The sequence below is a fragment of the Alligator sinensis genome, unplaced genomic scaffold (genome assembly GCF_000455745.1).
Source record: "Alligator sinensis unplaced genomic scaffold, ASM45574v1 scaffold250_1, whole genome shotgun sequence".
In the NCBI taxonomy this organism is placed as follows: Eukaryota; Metazoa; Chordata; order Crocodylia; family Alligatoridae; genus Alligator; species Alligator sinensis.
In genome coordinates, this window is record NW_005841888.1 from 328320 (window position 1) to 350849 (window position 22530).

General features: G+C 43.2%; 1 protein-coding gene across 3 annotated transcripts in view; it reads right to left on the minus strand.

The window, feature by feature from the left end:
* Nucleotides 1–22530, minus strand: part of GLDN (gliomedin) — a 50425-nt gene that overhangs the window by 7065 nt on the left and 20830 nt on the right. For all 3 annotated transcript variants that reach the window (XM_025197020.1, XM_025197021.1, XM_025197019.1), the window contains exons 4-6: nt 19259–19366; nt 16640–16795; nt 15327–15464 (exon numbers count right to left, since the gene is read on the minus strand). In XM_025197020.1, the coding sequence (XP_025052805.1) occupies nt 15327–15464; nt 16640–16795; nt 19259–19366 (402 nt within the window). The remainder of the gene's footprint in view (nt 1–15326; nt 15465–16639; nt 16796–19258; nt 19367–22530) is intronic.

Below are 22530 nucleotides of genomic sequence, written 5' to 3' on the forward strand. Positions count from 1 at the left end.
GGTCCCCGCCAGAATTGCAGGGCTAGGGCCAGCAACTGCTGCCGCCTCAGCTACCTAGAAAGGCAGTCCAGCGCAGAGCTGCTCCAGCCCCACTGTGTGCCCAGGGGCAGCAGGGTACACCACAGGTGGGCAGTGCAGAGCAGGGGTGGGAGCCAAGTCAGGGCTATGCATACATCTGCCTGATCCACTCCTGCTGGGGTCAGTCCGGAGCAGGTGTGGGGCATGTTGGGGCTGTGCTGCTGGCGGTGGGCTGTTGTGGGGCGGGGCCAGGTGCTGACTCACTATGGGGTGCACAGGGGGGCTCTCATGCACACCCCACCATACCCACAAACCCTCATCTGCAAACCCACAAACACACTCTCCCCCACCTGCACCCCCCATACCGACCCACACATCCCCAAACACCCCCCCACAAACCCTCCATACCCACCCACATCCACATATACCACCAAACCCTCCCCCACACTCAACATACACCCACAGCCCCACACAAACCCCATACTCACCAACCCACCCATACACATACCCCTGTCCCCCCGCAATGTACAAGAGTAAGACTTCATTTTGAGCTATTATGAAATCACCTCTATATACACAATGCAAACACACACAAACCAGGACAAAAAAAAAGTCTTTTTTTAAATAAAATTAAAATATGTTATTGTGGATGTTAGGTTTTTAGGAGATAATTTTTTTTTTCTGGTTCCAAGATGGCAAACCCGCTTCTGAAAAAGAAGTACTTCTGGGCCAAGGGCAGGGACTTCCGATGACAAAGATTAGGGGGAGGGACTTCCAGTACCAAGATGGCTACCAGGGGGCGGGGCACCTGTCAAGAGGCAGAGCTACCCTGTGGCCCGCAGTAGCTCACCAAAACTCATGAAGTGGCCCTCCAGCTGAAATAGTTGCCCGCCCCTGCTCTAAACATTCACAGAGTGGTAGGCTAGAAAGCACAGTCAGTGGAGGTTTCAACTTCATACTATGCAGTTCAGCAGAGCTTCCACAGATGAAATGGATCACTGCTGTGGGTTGAACTCAGGAGCTCTTTTTTTGGTGTAAGTAGTCAAGGGGCATGGGCTTGAGGACAGCCATATGTTCAGCTATCGGTGGACAGAGCTATAGCTTCTTTTTTCAGGTAGGTGACATTGCATGTGTGCTTGCAAAATACTTTGGATATATACACTTCTGAGCCACTATCTACTTATTTGTATTTAAACCTCTCTTCTAGTCTAACAGTCCCCATGTGGTGACAAAGTAGAGATTCTACAGACAGAAAGGGAACTGGAAATGGGAAAGATGTTTGCTCTCAACACCCTTCCCCCTCCACTGATGACACAAGGATTTCAGGATGTGGGTTTTTTTTCTCCCCTTCTAACTGGCAACCTCCCACTCAGGTTTTTCAGTCCAGTTTGACAAATCATTTTGCTAAGCAGAGTCTAACTGCTCAAGAGTAGCATAGGGAGCCTGTGCATTACCTAATCATAAAGGAAATAAGTAATGTGCAAGTACAAAAAATACATGAGTAAGATATCAGGAAACTATCCAACTTGCCATTTAGTGTCACCAAAAATGTTTGGTTTAGAATTTAATTAAGGCTATTAAAGAGACTCCAAACCACATGTAAAACTTCTATGACCCCAAGACGGGGTGTCCTTCATAGGCAAGAAGAACGGTCTTATCCCTGCCTTTAGTGCCAAGCATGTATTCATGCATAATTTTCCTGTGGTTTAATGCTGTTGGAACCCATGTCTTTCTTATGTTGCTTTTTCCTTTCTAACCGTAAACAGGAGGAGAAAGGGTATTTATACATCATATCCTTCCAATAAACTCTGAAAAGCAGTTCACTGAAAGAAAACACATACCATGAAAAAGGCTGGGAATTACTTTTCCAAAGACTTGGAAGTATTTTGTGGAGGATTTTTCAAATTGTTTACATTCTTTTATAAGGGCTCCAGGACTCTTCAGATTCCTCCCCAAAGCCACAGAAACTTTTTCAGTAGAAATTTACGGTTTTGGTAAACAGTTCTCAATAAACAGTTTCCAGTTCTGTTTTACTTCAGATTGCTGGAAGAAACCTGATTCCACTGCAGTGCTGTTCACTCACCCTCTCCACCCCACTTCACTGTTTCATCCACCTGCATCATCCTAGCTGACAGTCATGTACAAGCTCTTCTGAGTAGATATGTTTTTTTTCTTTATCCCTATACCACCTAGTACAATGGAGACATGTTCCCTGATTAAAGGATCCAGGACACTACTGCAATACAAACATAATTGACTGAGGTTCTTGAACTACAGCTGAAGGGGTACCTTAACACTCAGGAAAGAAGGAATAGATTGTACAGTCTTTTGCTCCTGCTGTCCCTTTCCCTGCCTCCTCTGACATGACTTTCTTATCTCTTAACTCATCCAACATTAACACAGACCAACTGTATTCCAAAATGAAGACAATGAAATGATATTTCACCTCATCCATTAAAATGGTGGGCACAAAAAATTTGTTCTAGGGGGATCTTATCTCAGTTGTGTACCCTTCAGCACTCATAAAAGTTACCTCCAACAGAAGCCCAACTGGACAATCCAAATGTGATTTGGCAGATAAGGGTGCCCAACCAGCTTCTAAGAATCTTTAAATGTCCCTTTAGTCTCAAAGGCTAGGGACAGACATTCAAAAAGCCTGAGCCTGAATTCTTTCAATCTTTGCAGTTTAGTCCAACCTGTACAGATTGAACCGATCTGCAAGTGGCTAGACATTCACTTTTGATTCAGGAAATGCAGGCACATCCCTGCAGTGGCTCAGGCCAGAAGCCAGGGGGCACTACAGTGAGCCCACCCTTCCACAGTACTAATCTGAGAGGAGGGTGTGGCCAGGTCCCAGCACAATGCTTTGCTTAGAGAAGGATTTAAAATCTCACCCTGGCCTGCACAGTCCTCAGCCAGGGTGTGCCTGGAGGGGGAGGGGGAAGGGGAAGCAAGCCCTCACCCGGCTTTTCCGCCACTTGCAGCTCAAGGGGCAAGGAGTGTTGCCAGACCCCAGCCGTGGTTAGGACTCTGAGGCAAAGGGTGGAGGAGGGAGGGGAAGGTGAAACTGCTTGTGTGGACTGTATGCATTTGTATTACCCTGCTAGCTAGTGCTTCGTATTTGCCTAAATCTCAGACTGATAGCACTGACCGGTCCCATTCACTGCAAACTAGGTCATTTCTCACACCTCTCTCTGTCCCCTGTTGAACATTGACAGATTTTGGGATGGGGAAACTACGCTCTAACCAGGCTCAATAACTGATGCGTAGAGGCAATCACCAACATTATTAATCACTGCAGAGTGAAACTTCCTTTGATATAAGGGTTTCAGGGTGTGAGATGCCCCTGGCTTTGAAACAAGCCAGCAGCCAGCAGAGAGCTTATCATAACACAAAGCTTATTAGCCCATCAAGAAAACAAAAGCCTCTCCCTCATTAGTTCAAGTTCTTCTTACCGCACGGTACAGACATTTTGCAAAGCATTTGCAAGCCACTGGCTTGCTCAGGAAAAAAAAAACTTTAAACAGATACTGTTCTGTCTGCCTTTGTTCCAGTGAAATTGGAGACACACACACACAGACACCTGTCAGCTTTAGCGAACATGGGGGTAACCATGCCGCTGGGGTCCATGTGTGAGAGGTGAGGGTGGGAGTAGGATCCCTGCTTGAGCAGTGAGTGGTGAGGGGAGGGCAAGGCAGGGGCAAGCCTGGTAAATGCTGCTGTGTCCCTGCCAGGCAGACCTCGGCTGCAGTCCCCCACCCCCTTCTCAGCCAGCTGGAGCTCTGAGCAGACAGCCCAGCCTGGCCCAGGGATGAAAAGCATATTGGGATGCTGGGGGACTGTGATTTAACTAAAATCAGGAAGGGGTCTGGGACAGAAGTTCCATAAACTAGTTTAACCCAAATCAGTTAAGTCTGGGTATGTGTGCAAGACACTTTAAAGTGGGTTAAATGCTTTTGCACCACTTTAATGAAGTAGGTGTTTGCACACACTGGTGGCGTATTGCACATTAATTCTAGCCACTGTACCACATTCAGCAGCACAATGCGTCTTAATTGACTTTTGGGCACAGCAAACTAATACTCCAAGGAGTTTTAGTTTGCTGCCCTACAGCCACAGAGCAAAGCACCGGGCCCTGTGTGGCTTAGGGGCTGTGCAGGCAGCCCATGCAGGCAGGCTCCACTGAAGGAAAAAAAAAAGCAGCAAGCCTGATCTTTTTTTATTTCCCCCCCTGGAGCCTGCCTGCCTGCAAGAGCTACATGGAGGCCCAGTCCTTCCCTCTGAGCTGGGTGCCTGCAGGTGGGTGCTGTCTGGGGGGTGGGGGACACACTGCCAGCCCCTCACATCCCCCCCCAGCCCAGGGACTGGTCTGCCCACTGGCAGCTCGCCCTCCCCTCCCCGCCACCGGAGAGGTAGGTTAAGACATAACTGTACACAACACGGGGGTTTACTTTGCCCTAAACTGAAGCGGTGTTTTTTGAATAACAAAAGCAAACACATTCAGGTACTTATCTAAAGTAATGCCGCAAGTCAGGAGGAAAACAAAAGCAGAATATATCCATCTCAAAGCCTATTGTTTTAACCACTAGACCTGAATCAATGCCTTGGTCTCCTCCAAGACTAGTTTATTTGGTCTAAATAGGCTAATAAATAATTTTAATTTCTCAACCCAAGAAGTGATGCAAACATTTATCTTGGCTGAATCCTTGGCAAAAAAACAAAATGGTGTTTTTGATTGAAACTGTATTTTATATTCCCAATTCCTCAGAAGAACTATATAATACATAGTCATCCATTACAGCTCTCCACTAAGATATTAGAAGAAAAAGCTAAGGTTAAGCTAAGACATTTGATTCCTGAAGCTCATGTTTCCCAGACTAATTCCAATTAACAAAGTTAAATGTACTAACAGCTCTCCCAGACAGCCTTTTATCTATGACTGCAGAACAGTCAAGGACCAGGTCAGTGTTTCTGATGAAGTTGAGTACAGTATTTGGGTTTGAGAGTATTTGCAGCATCCTCTGTGAACTTTTAGCTGCAAGAAACAGAAAGCAGCTATGGCTAAAAGATTTTTCTCAGTAGGCAATAAATCAAGGCCTGGCGATATACCACTTGAAAATTTCATAGCTTTTCTTGCCAAAAACATTAACATCCTGCATATTTTCATTAAAAAATATTTTGGCTGGGAGCTGATGAGTTTATAGAATACTAAACCTATGGGTTTGGTTGAGTTATGCTTGAAATCTCTATAATAGCAACACCAATAGTGGAAAACATACCTGAGTCCTAAATTTACTTACTTTCTTCTTAAAAAATGCTCTTTTTAAATGCTCTGAAGCACTAGCTAAGGAGATTGATTTTTGTATCTGTATTAGCATCTGACATGATCATCTGAATTTCAAAACAGCCTTTAGTTTTCCCAAAGAGGAATCAAAAAACATAGGATTTTTGTTCACTAAGTGTAAACAGTATCTGAAAAAAACCCATCAATTAATATGTTAAATATAATTTTCATTTGGAAGTTGGGTTTCAACTTCAACATTCAACATCCAGAAAGGATAGGAGCTAAACATTCAGAACTCCTAAGGTTAAAATTAAAACAAATGTTATTTCAGACCACTCACAGAACTACCCAAAATATCCAAATGATGTTGAATGCAGTCAAATGGGTGATAGAGTTTTGCATAGTAGAACAGATGGATCCTGTGACTTAAGTTTTCATGGTGTTACATGCACAGACACACCGGCTAGAGACAGAAGTTACACATAAACTGGTTTAAGTGATCAGAAACTGGTTTAAACTTGTTGCAGAACAGAAGCTCAGTGCACATAAACCAGTTTTAAAATGGCTGAAACTGGTTTAAGATAAGTCTGATACTACATTCAACCAGGTTTAAGTGATTTGGGTCAAACCAGGGTAACTGATTTGTGTCAGAATTCTGTCCCAGACCCCTTCCTAGTTCAAGTTAAATCACAGTCCCCCAGCATCCCAGCATGCTTTGCAGCCCAGGGCTGGGCTGTGCTGTGCTGTCTGCTCCAGAGAGCAGGACTGGCGCTACATCTCTGGTCCCTAGCTGGAGCAGTGAAGGCTGGCTGACTAGTGGGGAGGGCAAGCCCGGCTGGGGATGCAGCCTAGTCTGCAGGCAGAAAAGGCAGGGGGGAAGAAATGGGACTGCCCCCACCAGGCAAACCCCAGCTGGGGTCTGAGGCCAGGGAGGTAGGTTAAACACCCCTTGCCCCACTCAAATTTACTGCTGGCTGTGACTGTGGACATATCCCAGAGGCACCTGAAAGTAGGAAAAGGAAGCGATAAGCAACCCTGCAGAATCCTGCTGCTGTGATTTTGGACTGCAAATCCCAGAGACCTCAGAGGCAGCAGGAAGAGGAAGCTAACACACAGCCCATGCTGGCTAAGTACCAGAGAGCCGTGCTCTAGCACCCCTCGGCAGCTGGCCTGAGCCACTGTAGGCATGTGGCTGCATTTCTTGAATCAAAGGTAAATGTCTCTTCACTTCTGTTTCAATTTACTCTCTGCATCTTAAACTAACCTGCAAAGACTGAATCAATTCAGCCTCGGGCTTTTTTATTGTATGTACTTAGCACTGTGAAAACCTATAGCACTAAAAATAAAAACGTGGAAAGCAGAAGTCAGCACGAAGTGGCAGGATCAGACATTTCAGTTTCAATGTACAATATGGTCAGATAACCAGTGCAGTGTGAACAGATATTTTATAAAATTAATCAAGAGGACTAATGTTATACTAGAAACACTATGTGGATTAAAATAAGGTAATTCTTCTGAATCCTAGTGCTAATATTTCATATTGCATTAATAAAAAGGGAAAAAAGCACTTTAGTGTTATGGTTTAAGAGTTCCAAATGAAGCCAAAGATTATATTTACATAATGCAAAATTGCTCTATGGAATTCTCTGCCACATGAAATTAGAGAGGTTGAGAACAGTTAAGGATAAAAAAATGAATGAAAAGATATTACAAATATGATTTAGCCTGCCAATTTCTGGGTTTCTCTATTTCAAAAAAGGCCAGACTTCTGCTCTCCTGCTAAACTCTGTTCTTTTACTGTAACCTTGCTTTTACTGTAACCTGGCATGACTTTTTGTCATGGGTAGGTCTTGTCTTACCAATCTCATCTTCTTCTAAGAACAGGTCTCTCGCCACCTGGACATGGGAGATGAGGTAGACGTTATATACCTAGACATCCAAAAGGCTTTTGATCTAGTAGCCGACAATATCCTTGTGGAAAAACTGGAAGACTGTGGACTCAGGTGCTCAATGGTTCAGTGGGTGAGAAACTGGCTACAGGCTAGGGCCCAGAGATTTCTCATGAATGGATCTGCATCATCCTGGCACAAAGTGGCCAGTGGTGTCCCTCAGGGGTCTCTGTTTGGGCCAGCGCTTTTCAACATCTTTATCAATGATTTGGGTGGGGGAGTGAAAAGCTCATTGGCCAAGTTCGCAGATGACACCAAGTTATGGGGCAGTGTGGTCACGTTAGAAGATAGGTTGCAGATATAGGCAGACCTGGGCAGGCTCGAGAGTTGGGCACACTGGAACCAAATGAAGTTTAATGCTTCCAAGGTGCTCCATCTGGGGGCAAACAACCCTCAACATACATACAGGCTCGGTGGTGACAGCTTGACTTGCACCATGGCAGAAAGGGGTACTGATTGACCATCACATGAATATGAGCTGTCAGTGCGAGGCGATGGTCAGAATGGCAAATAACACGCTGGCATGCATCAACCATAGCATCCCATGTAAAACTAAGGAAATGATACTCCCGCTGTACTCAGCACTGGTGAGACCGCAGCTGGACTACTGCATCTAGTTCTGCGTGCTGCACTTCAATGAGGACGTGGAAAAACTTGAGAGGGTCCAGAAAAGAGCCCCCACATATGATCAGCGACTTGCAAGGCAAGCCATACAAGGAAAGGCTGAGGAACCTGGGCCTCTTTAGCCTAAAAGAAGAGAAGGTTGAGAGGAGACTTGATCGTGGCTTACCACTATATCAGAGGAGTGCATCAGGAGCTCGGTGAACAACTGTTCACTAGGGCACCCCCAGGGAAGACCAGGACCAATGGATACAAATTCCTGGAAGGCCGCTTCAGGCTTAATACCAGGAAAAACTCCTCCAGAGCCCAGAGGTGGTGCAGTCACCTACCCTGGAGGTTTTCAAGAGGAGACTGGACAGTCACCTGACTGGGGTCACCTAACCCCAGTTGTCTTCCTGCCTAGAGCAGGGGGGCTGGACCCAATGATCTGCAAGGTCCCTTCCAGCCCCTAACCATCTATGAATCTATGAACGTCACCCTCTCAACCCAGTTGACTGTCACCTCCTGTCTGACACTGAGTCAAAGCTCACAGAGGCAATGACTTTGCTTTATAGATCTTCTCTGTATAGTGTCTAACACAGTGGGGCCTGATCCATGATTAGTACTAAGTGAATTTGATAATGCTTGGCTTAGCACAAACTGCTATTAACAACCTATAATGGCAACTTATTTCCATATTTATTCCATTATAAGATACCCTTGAATTTAGAAGGGAACCCATATTTTCTCTCTTTTATTTATTAGGAAATAAATAAAAGATCTACTAGAGATGCAGCCACTATATCTTTTTATTCTTATTCTTACTCTTTTCTTACTTTTTAAATTCAAATTTAAGACAGGCTATTTTTTAATGCTTTAAAAAGTGATTCTTACATTCAAAGAAATACAGAATAAGAACTAGTTTTTCACTTTGCAAATTCTACAAACTCATTGTGAGTAATGAAATGCATGTGTTTCTAAAGTATGTCCTAGCCTTGGCTCACTAGAAGCGCCTATAACTTGAGGTTGACATCACTAATAGCTGGTTTTATCAGCTGCGACAGTTATCTTCCCTTTGTTAGATAAATTAGATGCTAGACACTGCAGACAAAGCACACAGTGTTAGCACTAGGCAAAGGGCTACAGCAGCTGAACTGATCCAGTAAGAATGGAGGTGTCCTCTCCAATCACCTCTGCTCTGAAAGCTGAAGAAAGTTCTGTGTTCTCACTTTGATGCCCACTAACAGAATATAAAATCTTGACACTTTCTTAATGATGAGATGTTTCTCATGAAGCTTATAGTGTTATCAATGTCTAGTTCTTGTGATGTTCAACTCTGATATACTGATTAATGAGCCTAATTTTCAAAAGAAAGCCCACTTTACTGAACCTTTTAGTTACTGTATCAGGCATTGCTAAATTGACTTTTTCAGCATCTCTAGATAATATGTACAGCATTTATCTTCTGCCAGACTTTGTGCTGGATCATTGTGATGTTGTCAGAAAGATGGACTTCATTGGGTAGGCAAATTATTCCCACATTCCCTAGGGAGATTGCAACTGTCACCACAAGCATGGATCATTCATTGGCTTCAATGGACACACTGCATATGTAGGGGGAAGAAGATAGTAGGGAAAATATGCTTGCAATCTCAGTTAATAATGGCTTTCCCAATAATCTGAGTTTAAGATTGACTGCAGTACAATGTCTTCTTAACTGTCCTCCTCATCACTCACTTCTGCTAACAAGGTGAAATAAGGATTTCCTCTTCCAGGCATGGACATTTCTATAACTTGTTCCTTAAAGTTCTCTTTGTTTTATGACAAAATTAAAACCATCTCATTTACAGGAGTATTCATTGTGAAAAAACACTAGTGATTTTGGACACCCAAATTGAGACATCCTAGAGGACACCAGGAGCTCAAACAACTCAACACTTTCTGAGCAGCATGTTCCTATACGGCGTCTCATATTAGGTTCCCAAAAACTGAGGTACATAAAATCAAATTACCTTTTAAATGCATGGTTCCATAACACTTACAGAGGTCCCATGTCAAAGGCCACTGTAATTGGTAAATGGTGAAGAGAAGAAGCAATAAGGACATTTGGTACATTGGATGGGTGTACCAAATTTTGGGCTAGACATGTATAGGATCCATGAATTCTGATGGTTTCATGGAGTGGGGTGCTGATTGTTGTATCAATAGAGATGAGTTGACAGGTTTTGTGTTTCTTGTTAAAGCACAGTTGTGTCCCATTTGGTGCCTGCTGATAAGCAGTGAGGTTGTTTCTGATGAGGAGTTGGGTGAAGTCGGGAGCTGTCTGAAAGCTGGGGGAGGGGAGGGGAGGGGAGAGGTGGGAAGGACAGATTGGAATACTTCTCTCAAGGTCTGGTCATTTCCAAGCACAGGCTGTAATTGTTTGATGATCCTGCTTATCAGTTCAAATGTGGAATGGGAGTTGACATCCAAGGGTGTGCAGTCAGTGGGAGTTTTCTGCTTGTATTGTAGTAGGCTGTTCTGGGTATTTAGGTGGCTATTTCGAAGATACAGTCTCTTGCTCTGCTGGAGTGTCCTTGCAGGGTAAAGGGAGTTTTCAGTTTGGTAAGATAGGTGTTAAGAGTACCCTCCCCAGAACAGATGCAGTGCTGACTGTAGATAACAGTATATTTGGTGCACCAAATGCCCTCATGGAAACTATGTGGGTGAAACTAGACAAAAAACTATGCACCAGAGTGAATATTTCTCACAGAAAAACCACTCCCCCATCTGACCTCACAGCCCTTATGTTCAAGGGAAATTAGGAAAACACTTTTAAAAGACAGCCCAGAAACAAAAAATTAATTAGCTTACTGAACACTAACAATCAGGGACCTAATGCAGATATTGACTTCATGAACCATTATAATCTATCTGATGCCCACCAATCTCTGCACTCCTCAGGTGATAACAACCCTCCTGAATGGTCTCGCTCTTTCACTTATAGGTGATCCTTTCCACATCTCTTATATCCTGTGTTTATCTACATATCGAGTTCTGTACGGGCTTTTGTTCTATCTCCTATATAACCTAGGCTGTATCTGCCTTTTTCCCAGAGACCTGAAGAAGGGAATTTGCTACCTTTAAGCTCATCTAAGTCTAACCATACAGTGACTCCAGTAAAGATAATCACCCACAGAAATACTTGCCTGTCACAAGAAGAAATTCAAATCTAACAAAAAAGTTGCAATGAAATGCATCTATAATAAAGGCAAAGATAGAAGGATTGATTCATGTTTAAAAGGCTACAATATTACTGCATGCATGAATACCAAGCACCAAATCTTTCTCCCACAGAAGTGCTTAGGTAAAACAAATTTCAATACTTAAGTCTCGTGCTAGGGTAGCAAAATGCTCAACGCATTACAATTCTAATGTTTTACAAAAGACTCCTGTGGTGTAGAAAATAAGTTTTGTATAGTTAATTGTCTGATGGAAAAGAGGATAAATGAATGCTAATTAATATGATACTGCTCCACATAGCAGAGAGGAGTTTTCCAGTGGTTTAAAAATACTTTGGCTTTGAGACATAATTTCAATCTATTTTTAACTGAGGAAAAAAAAAAAGAGCATCTTGCATAACATGGCTAAAAGCTTTGTTTACTATGTGCTACCACAGCGAAGGGTTTCTCCCCTACAGAGCAGAAAAAACAATAGTTAGGAATGTAGAGCTTAAAATGATAAAATGAAATAACCTTGCTACAGATCTGTGATCAAATCTGTGATTTAAGCAGCACCTTCTGAAGGGATTGCAAATGGACGGTGAAATCCATACCCCTTTCTCTGGCCCCTGAATTGCAGGGGAAAGGGCCAAAGAAGCATAAAGCAGCTCTAACAGTTCTGCCTGGGGCAGATTACCCTGGCACAGGCACTATGGCTGGCAGGTCTAAGCACAGTCACTATGGATAGACTCCTCAGAAGTCCCAGTGCCAGTCCTGTCAGCTATGGGCTTGCGTGTGCATTTGTGTGGGGCTGGGTCTTTCCCTGGGAGGCCAGTCTGAGGGGGACAGGAGACCAGGAAAGCTTTTAAAGAAACCTTCCTGAGGGCACAGGAACAAACCATCCCAATGTTTAAGAAGAATAGCAAATATGGCAGGCAACCAGCTTGGCTTAGCAGAGAACTCTTTGGTGAGCTTAAACACAAAAAGGAAGCTTACAAGAAGTGGAAGTTTGGACAAACAACTTGGGAGGAGTATGAGATTATTGCTTGGGAATGCAGGGATGAAGTCAGGAAGGCCAAAGCGCAATTAATTGGAGTTGCAGCTAGCAAGGGATGTGAAGGGTAACAAGAAGGGTTTCTACAAGTATGGTAGCAACAAGAGGAAGGTCAGGGAAAGTATGGGTCCCTTACTGAATGGGGGAGGCAACCTTGTGACAGATGTTGAGGAAAAAGCTGAAATACTCAAAGCCTTTTTTACCTTGGTCTTCACAGGCAAGGTCAGCTCCCAGACTACTACACTGGGCAGCACAGTTTGGGGAGGAGGTGAGCAGCCCTCAGTGCTAAAATAACAGGTTAGGGACTATTTAGAAAATCTGGAAATGTACCAGTCCCTGGGGCTGCCTGCAATGCATCCGAGGGTGCTGAGGGAGTTGGCTGATATGATTATTGTTTGAAAACTCATAGCGATTGGCGGAGACAAGTGTAAAAGGGCAAATATAGTGCCCATCTTTAAGAAAGGGAAGAAGGAGGATCCAGGGAACTACTGACCAGTCAGCCTCACCTCAGTCCCCAAAACAATCATGGAGCAGGCCTTCAGATTCCATTTCTAAGCACTTGCAGAAGAAGGCGATTAGGAACGGTCAACGTGGATTCAACAAGGGCAAGTCATACCTGAACAACCTGATTGCCTTCTATGATGAGAAAAATGGCTCTGTAGACATGGGGAAAGCAGTTGACACAATATGCCTTGACTTCAGCAAGGCTTTTGATACCATCTCCCACAGCATCCATGCAAGCAAGCTGAGGAAGTATGGTTGGGTGAATGGACTGTAAGGTGAACAGAAAGCTGGCTGGACTGTCAGGCTCAACAGTTAGTAATCAATGGCTCAGTGTCTAGATGGCAGCTGGTATCACATGGACTGTGTCAGGGGTCAGATCTAGGGCCAGTTTTGTTCAGTATATTCATTAACAATCTGGAAGATGGGATGGATTGCACTCTCAGAAAGTTCACAGATGACACTAAGCTGGGGGGTGTAGTAGATACACTGGAGGGTAGGGCTACGACTCATAGTGACCTAGACAAATTGGAGAATTGGGCCAACAGAAATCTCATGAGGTTCAACAAGGACAAGTGCAAAGTCCTGCATTGAGGACAGAAGAATCCCATGCACTGCTACAACCTGAGGACTGACTGGCTAAGCAGCAGCTCTGCAGAAAAGGTCCTGGGGGTTACAGTGGCCAATAAGATGGATATGAGCCAGCAGGGTGCCCTTATTGCCAAGAAGACTAACAGCATACCGGGCTGTATTAGTAAGAGAACTGCCAGCAAATCAAGAGAAGTAATGATTCCCCTCTCTTCTGCACTGGTGAGGCCACATCTGGAGTACTGTGTCCAGTTTTGGGCCCTCCACTATAGAAAGAATGTGGACAAGTTGAGAGAGACCAGCGGAGGGCAACAAAAATGGTTTGAGGGCTGAGGCACATGATTTCTGAGGAGAGGCTGAGGGAACAGGGCTTATTTAGTCTTCAGGAGAGAAAACTGAGAGGAGATATAATAGCATTCTTCAACTACCTGAAAGGGGCTCCAAGGAGGATGGCACTAGACTGTTCTCAGTGATGACAGATGACAAAGAGCAATGCTCTCAAGTTGCCACAAGGGAGGTTTAAGCTAGATATTTGGAAAGACTTTCTCACTAGAAGGGTGGTAAGGCACTGGAGCAGGTTATCTAGAGGGGTGGTGGAACCTCCATCCTTGGAAGGTTTTAAGGCTCATTTCAACAAAGCCCTGGCTGGAACGATCTAGCTGGGTACAGTCCTGCTTTGGGCAGGAGGTTGAACTAGATGACCTCTTGAGGTCCCTTCCAATCCTTATTTTCTATGATTTTAGGATTCAAGGGATATCAGTCAGCTACACAGGTAAGAGTAGGGCTGTGTCAACTCTATGCACTGCTTCAGACCTGGGAGCACCCATACCACCAATGAGATCTGGAAGCACTCATCACTCCTGGAATTGAACCAAAAACTATTTGACAGGACAACACTGTGATTTAGTGCACTTCTGGCTAATTACTCATCACACCTGACCTCACTTTTCCTATTTGTAGAGCAAAGTAATGATATTTCCCACTACTGAACTAGAAAATGGAGTCAGCAATGTCTCCAAGTCTCTTGTGGTGACTAAATAAACATTCATAATGTATTTTTAATCACCAGCAACCAGAAAAGGTGGAAACAAAACTCAGGAGGCTCCTGGGTCCAAACTCGATGGCTCATTCCTTTTGAACATGCATTCTCTCCGTGAGACACTAACCTCCTCTCCTTCCTCCAGTTCTTAAAGACATGGCAAATTCAGCTCAGCTCCACAGCTAACTGGGAGGTTTGCTACAAAGCAGACAAACACTGCAGTGATATTAAAGTCTAGCAGTTAAAAACTAAAAGATTACCAGCAAAAGTAGTAAAGATTTCAAAAAGTATTTGCAAATATTTTCCGGTTTTCCTTTCATTCAAGTTTACTCCCAATCCCAGTCATTCTTTTCCCCAAATACTTCAAGCAAACTACAATATCCCTTATATCACTGGTTCTCAATATTTTTCGATGTACAGCACCACTGGATCTATACTTGAGGCACCCCTGGGAAAATGCTAGCTCTTTGTTTGTATGCTAATTTTTGCCCACAGAAACACAAAAGGGCAGTTTTTCTATTGCAAAGAATTCAGAAATATAACTATGGATTTCTACTTGAAATATCTGGTTTATCTTGTGAATCATGTTTATACCTCTAATAATACTTACATTGTTGCACCCTGAGGCACCCCTGAAAGGATCTTGAGGCACCCCAGGATGCCATGGTACCCTGCATGAATATCATTGTCTTTTAGGATTTAAGGATTTTTTATTCTCTTTGGCAATTATTTTTTACCCACTCCACAAAAGGACTTGTTTTTAATTCCCTCCTACATCCTCTTATAACTCAGAGAACCTATTTACTCCCCAGCCTCACCCTGTCCAGCACAGAACATCATATGGAAATGTTTAGCCACAAATGTAAAAGCAGGAGGTATTAACAGGGACTGCATGCCACCTCACTGGCCTAGGATAGAGCAAAATTCTTAAGCACAGGCTTGAGATCAAGCTTGTGAGTAGTCTCATTGAAGCCAACGTAGCTGAGTACATGCTTGAGTGCTTCAGGGGATCAGAGGCTCATAGCAAATGTAACCTAGTACCTGCCATAATGGCAAAAATGTAAATGCACAAATCCCAGACACCAGCACCGACCTGTGCACTTGCTGCTGTACATGTTCTCTTGAATCTGGGCTTTTGCTTTGCGTTTCCCTGGTGGACCGGGAGGACCTGGAGGACCTGGTGGCCCTGGTGGGCCAGGTGGCCCTGGGGCCCCTGGCTCACCTTTGGTACCTAGGCATAAAGCAGAGTAGAGATTAAGGTAGTAGAGGTGAATGCGCCTTACATAGCTGGCTTCCTATATGCGTTGGATTTGATAGACAAAAAGAAGCTTGCGGGTACTTCTAATATAGCTTTTGCCTGGTGATCGCTCCCACACATGGGCCCTGTCTGAAGGCACAGAGTTGAACGAAGTGGTGCAATACAATGATATTTACTACAGGAATAAGCTACGCACATGTCTGTTCCAAACACATACCTCCCCACATCTGTGAGCAAGCAAACAAATGGAAATGTATAACAATAACAGAAATGATTTGATACATATTTCACTGCTTTCCCTGTGGTTCTCAATAACAAAGTAGCAGGCTCCTGACCTATTTGTGACAGCTATTGCTTTTAATTGTAGCCAGGTTTTTAAAAAAAAAAAAAAGTCTGATGTGTTTTTCAAACTATCACAACTAAATTGTTTTATCCTATCCTTTTGGCATTGTGGCTGTGTCGCAACCAAAGAGAACATGGGGCTGTAATTAAAAGCAGGACTACCCTTCCTGCTTTCTGAGACCTCAGAGTCTGAAGCTCCAGTGCTGTAATTTTAGGCAGCAATTATTTGTGGCTGGCAAGAGGCCTCCACCATGCATTCCTAGGTGGAAACCTGCCCATCGTTTTCTAATAGGAAAAACTGCAAGATGAAGGGGAAAGTTACTGAATGAAAATGGACTGGAAATGCGTACATCTCTCTGTCCAAAGTCTGAGTAAAAGAGTTTTTGTGGGGAGCTACACCAGGATGAGGAGCATAATCCCATGGGAGGGGGGCTCTACCAGCTGCTTCCAAACCCTCGAATATGCTCAGCTACCCACAACTGGGATTAAGCCCAGCCCAACTGTATAGTGTCAGACCCTACCTGTGCACCCTTGTATGATTTTCCAAGCAGAACTGCTGCAGTGCCTCTCTCTCGGGACTTTCTGTGGCCCCTGCACCTCTTTGGATATTTCACTGTAAGTGACTTTAAATGTTTAAGCCAAAGAAAGTACTAATGGCATTGCTTTAGCAGTAGCTTAAATTATTACAGTAAACTGAAGTGCTTGGGGCTACTTTTGCAGAATACCTTAGTGCTGTAGAGGGCAGGCAGCTTTATTGGATTGTGTATTTCTGTGTCACAGGACGTTGTAGAAATGTTTGTTCTTACCTTCCAATATCACGTTGTTGTTTGCATCCCCTTTATCACCCTTTGCTCCTCTTGAGCCTTTTGCTCCTGGCACCCCATCTTTGCCAGGTAAACCCAGCTCACCAGGGTCTCCTTTTTCTCCTCTCTCTCCTTGATCACCTTTCGGTCCTGGTAAACCTAGACAAGAACAACATGTTAGCCATGACTGTGAATAAATATATTTATAAGGAAATAATTTCTAAAGTAAATGTACCTTCCCTTCCTTTTTTGTCTTAATGGTAAATACCCAGCACATATTATTTATGCAGTATTAAACCAGTCATTTTATTTGACATGCTGTTTATCAGTGTTGTAGCTTCCAATTATTTTTTATGATCAAGAAGAAAAAACAAAAAGTTCTGTAGACGAATAGTAAGGTTTCAAAATACTTGTATAATGCACAGGTCACTGGGGCGGGGGGGGGGGGGTTGTCTTTAAACAAATGCTCTGTAATTTTGGGTGCCTGGCATGGGATGCTTAGAAATGGAGTCTGAAGTGCTTGGCACCAACATGAGTGTTTCTGGGAGATGACCACTATGAGGAAAGAGGAAAAAAGTGAGAAAAAATGTGCCACTAGGGAATCAGCTCAGAACACAAGAATTCTGACTTCTATCTACCCACCAGCCACCAGAAAACACTTACTGCTTTATTACTTTTAGCACAAAACTTTTCATAGGCTGCTTTGCCGGCTTTCCTTTATTTTTCTTTGCTAGTCAATTAAACCTTCCTGAATGCTATTTAAAAACAAATTTTGAGGGAACTGTTATTCACAATCACTTGCTTTCAGATACTGTCCATGATTTTGTAGAACATGAAGAAAAAAAAAAACAGCCATCAATACAACTCCACTTGGCTGTCTTTTAAGATAATACTGCACTCGTTGTTGGTAGCATGATAACTTGAGCCAAGAAAAACAAAAAATCTCCTCTTCTAGTAAAATTACCTTTATTGTGTTCTTAACATTTTATTTTTCTGACATCATGATAGCGTGCAGCCTTCATTTCCTAGTAATGTCCTCATGCTGCCTCTTCATCCTGCCTCCACACTAGCTATGAGAATGACCGGTCCAGATGCTTTATGCAGCTGACCACTTAGTAAAATGTTAAACACCACATTGCATTGTTGAGTCTTATGACTCCAAGCAACCTCCGTCAGCACATTATGCAGTAAGGGGAAAAAAATGAAAAAGAACAAAATGTGTTTGTATAATTTGTGTGTCAAAACTTTGTTCTTTCTGCTTTTCTCTCTCTCCCAAAACACAAAGATGTTAGCAACTACAGAAAAGCAAACAATTGTGCTACCAGTAGAGCTGCAAAGTTCTGATGCCAGTGTGAATCACTCAACCAGTTGGTAGATACTGGGTATAAAAATACCATTTTTTTTTTTTTTACATGCAACTCAACTATTTAAAATGATTCAACAGTGAAACACAAAATATACTAGGAGTTCTGAGATGAAATCCTAAAGTCATTGGTAAACTGCCATTATATCTAATAGAGGCAGGATTCACCCTGTTTTCTAAATTTAACCCCAAATGGTGTTTGAAAGAATTAAAATCACATTCCTGGAGATTCAAGCCAATTGCTTATCCTCCAAACTTGTGGTGACTAGGTTGTAGCAGACAACTTCCCCAATCCAACCCACTGTCAAGCCTCTACAGGGCACACAAAGGTGACAGTTCAGCCACCATAGCCACCGAATCATGAACGCTTTGCTGTGGTCAGCCAACAAAAAACTCCATTAGTATTGGTTCCTTTGGCTGTTTCTGGGAGCAAGGCACTTTGGCAGTGTGAAATGTACACCTCCCAACCAGCCCAGCTTTTAAGTCGCATCTTTGGGCCCATGTCAGCTTTGGGCCCATACTGCCAAATAAGATTAAACAAACTAAATGTGTTTCTTAATGGTAGGTATTAAGTAGATACTACTGCGTTAGGTAGACAGGAGATGAATAACATTGCTTTCACACACTTGTTCTGATGTGAACAGTGGACCTTTTGGTCCCACCCTCCACAATCAGCACAGTAAATACATCAGGGTCTCTGGGTCCAGTGCTCCTAGGCCACACTGGAGAATTCAGGTCACTGCAAGAAGCTGGGACACTATTCCCTGCTTGGCCATGGTCATGTATACACTTAACAACATATAACCTCTCTACTACATGTTCATTCATGCTGCTGTTTTGGGAAGCTGAATGTTTCCAATCACATTTGGGGTCCTCATAAATGGCATATAGTAGTGCAAAGTATTGTTAGAGTGCAGGTCAGCCCCACTAATTTACATTATGGTAGCGCCTAGAGCCCCAACCATGTTTTGGACCCTATTGTGCACCTCTAATTAGTGAGTATACTATACTATGCTTGCTATGGCCTCAGTGCAGCATAAATCTGGAGTGATGGCATCACAGAAGTCCATGAAGTCAAACTGGTTTAAAGCTGATAAAGTCAGTGGAAACTATGTCTATGTCAGCAAGGGCAGAACTCTCCCCTATTAGATGTCTATAAACAAAATTCCCCATATACTGAATTTCATTTCCTCTGTCCAGCACCTACAATACAAATGTACAGTATTAAGAAGGCTTTATTACACTGTCTGTCAAAGTACCTATTTTTCCTCTTCTTCCATTTACTCCTGGCTCCCCCTTAGGCCCTGGGAGGCCTGGAATTCCATCAGTTCCATTGTAGCCAGGTAATCCGTCGAGTCCAGGGGGCCCTGAACAAACCAACAGGACAAGATCATGTACAGCAATTGAAAACCATTAACATTTTTCCATCCTTAAAGTTGCTGCACTTATTATATAGCAGATGTCTAGAACCTGCCATTATTGGGTTTCAAAGTATGGCATATCCTCCACTGCAAATTCTGTTCATCCATTTTCTGACACCAATGTGTAAACCAAAATAAGTGAGGCACTTTGGCAGTGTGGAATGTACAATTAATCAAGTCTGCTGAAACATGGTAATTACTGCACTCCAGCAGACTCCAGTGTCTCATGTATCAGCATCCCCTCACTTAAAAATGGCAGTGGGGATGCTCATCGAATGAGCTGTACTTAAAACAAGCCTCCATGAGCCACTGTAAAGCTCACTCCCAAAGCATGTGTATAAATGCCTTAAGATATCACAATCATTTCACAAAACTGTCACTGACAAATTGGTGCTATACATTTTGAAGAAAGCTCAATAGAAAGACAGTTTGATTCTGGTCCCTGGGATTGCAAAATGAGGGTCTAAAATACATGGGGGACATGACCATCTTTGGCTGGATGGGAGAAGGATTCTAAAACTATGGAATAAGGTTGCCAGGCCTGTTTTTGTTTCTAACAAGCTGTCACTGAAAGATGGTTGAGAACCACCAAGAAAGAAGTAGGAGTTCTAATCTGTTCCTGTCTCTGCCCCTAACTGTGTGGTCTTGGACTAATCTCCTGTAACTTCTCTGGCATCAACTAACCTCTCACTAAAGTGATGATAACAATTCCCTACCTGTTAGAACGATTAGGTACTGCCAAGCTGCAGCTGGCCAGATATAGGAGGAAAGGCGGCAAGAAAGAATTGCAATTAAAGCAGCAAGAGAAGACAGCAAGTAATTGCCCCTGTAGCTGGAAGTCAGTCAAGTGAGAAGGGAAATAGAGAATGAAATAAGGGGACATAAGAAAAAGAAGTCAAAAGTCCAAAGCCAAAAGTCTATTTTATCCATTTAATGCTTTGATTAAGGACAGTATTTGAGAGTAAAATCTGAAACTACAAGTCCCCAAAATACAATAAAACCAGAGCAGTTCTGCTGAGCGTGGAATAGGAGGCGAAGTACAATACAACTGCACAAGCATTTGGTAACGTGCAGCAGTGCTCCTTATCCACCCTCTGCATGGGACAAGGGAATTGAGGAAAGAGGGGTGACCAGTGACATGGGGGACATGCCACAGCAGGGGCTACTATCACAGCCCATGGGACATAGTTGCATTTGTGCTGGTGTTCTTTGCTCTACCATGGGTCTGAAGAGAAACAACTGCCTAACCTAAACTGTGTGTTGCTCCCATGCTCAAGGCCCACTTACTCTACCTTGCTTCGATGACCAGCATTTTGGTTTTTACTAGGAAAATGAAAACACAACAATGTGAGAAACTATAACTGTTTCTTAAGTTATGGATTTTATAAATCTTTTGAAGTTAGACCAAACATTTGCTCCCATTTAAACCACTGTTTAAAGGAAAACGTGATTAAGCACCCTCTATTTTTCAGTAGATGGAAGCCTGCACTCTGCAAACAATAAATATTCCTGTTTGAACCTAATTCCTGCCCTACTTCTGAGACTACCAAGGGAATAAAATGGAACACACGCAGCAGCCCACAAATCGCATTTGACTGGAATCAGAGGGAATTTGAACTTCAAAGATTCCACAGTTATTCTCAAAGCTGCTGTTTCTAAAGCCTCCCATCCCTCAGCTTTTGCACACATTACTTTACAGAGGATATTCATACATTTGGAGGAAGGAAGGTTCTAGTTTAAATTCAACGGCATGAATTTTGCCATCCCTAGCTTTATCATTAGATCTAGACTTCGTACCTCCTGTTTCTTATACCAGTGTTAGGACCTCTGCTGTAATAAACTAAAGCGACCAAAACGCTGACTTGCATCCATAGATGCTTCTCAAGCAAATCCCGGGACGTCATTCTCCCCTTGTACTCGGCCTTGGTGAGGCCGCAGCTGGAGTACTGCGTCCATTTTTGGGCTCCACAATTCAAAAAGGATGTGGAGAAGCTTGAGAGAGTCCAGAGAAGAGCCATGTGCATGATCAGAGGTCAGGGAAGCAGACCCTATGATGACAGGCTGAGAGCCCTGGGGCTCTTTAGCCTGGAAAAGCGCAGGCTCAGGGGTGATCTGATGGCCACCTACAAGTTTATCAGGGGTGACCACCAGTATCTGGGGGAACGTTTGTTCACCAGAGTGCCCCAAGGGATGACGAGGTCGAACGGTCATAAACTACTACAAGACCATTTCAGGCTGGACATAAGGAAGAATTTCTTTACTGTCCGAGCCCCCAAGGTCTAGAACAGCCTGCCACCGGAGGTGGTTCAAGCGCCTACATTGAACACCTTCAAGAGCAAACTGGATGCTTATCTTGCTGGGATCCTGTGACCCCGGCTGACTTCCTGCCCTTTGGGCGGGGGGCTGGACTCGATGATCTTCCGTGGTCCCTTCCAGCCCTAATGTCTATGAAATCTATGAAATCTATGAAACTAAACTGAACATAATTTTAGGGACCTGATTCAGGGATGCATCCTTGTCTATAAAAAGTGCTTAATACATGCTTAACCTTAAGCACATCTTTACTCCTGTTGACCTAACAGGGCTTAAATAAGTTAACTGTTTCCCTGAATCAGAACCCGAATGTGAAAAAAACATGTACAGAACCAAAGGAACCATCCTTAAATAGCAATTACACATAAACAAATTGACCATCTTAGAACCATCCCTGTTTATTGTGAAAGGTAGGTGTTGAAGGACATGAATGTCGAAGAATACATACCGGTACCTCAAAAAATCCCTCTAAATGAAAAAGTAGTGCATCATATTGTATGTCCATTTATTAGACCAGCTGAGCACAAAAGAAATTCTCCAGTAGAAAAAAAGCATTCGTCAAGATTTGATGATGAAATAAACAATGAACAAATTAAATTAATTAAAGTTTTAATTACTTGAAATGAATAACATAAATAATAGCTGCCACATGTGCAAACACATGCAGACATGTGTATGGCTTATATTAGGCAGACAGCCTAAACCCCTGTAGCTTATATTATGCATTTCATAATATTTAGTACTTAATTAATGCCTTATGGATCTAACATTCATTTTATTCTGAAAAAAATAATTTT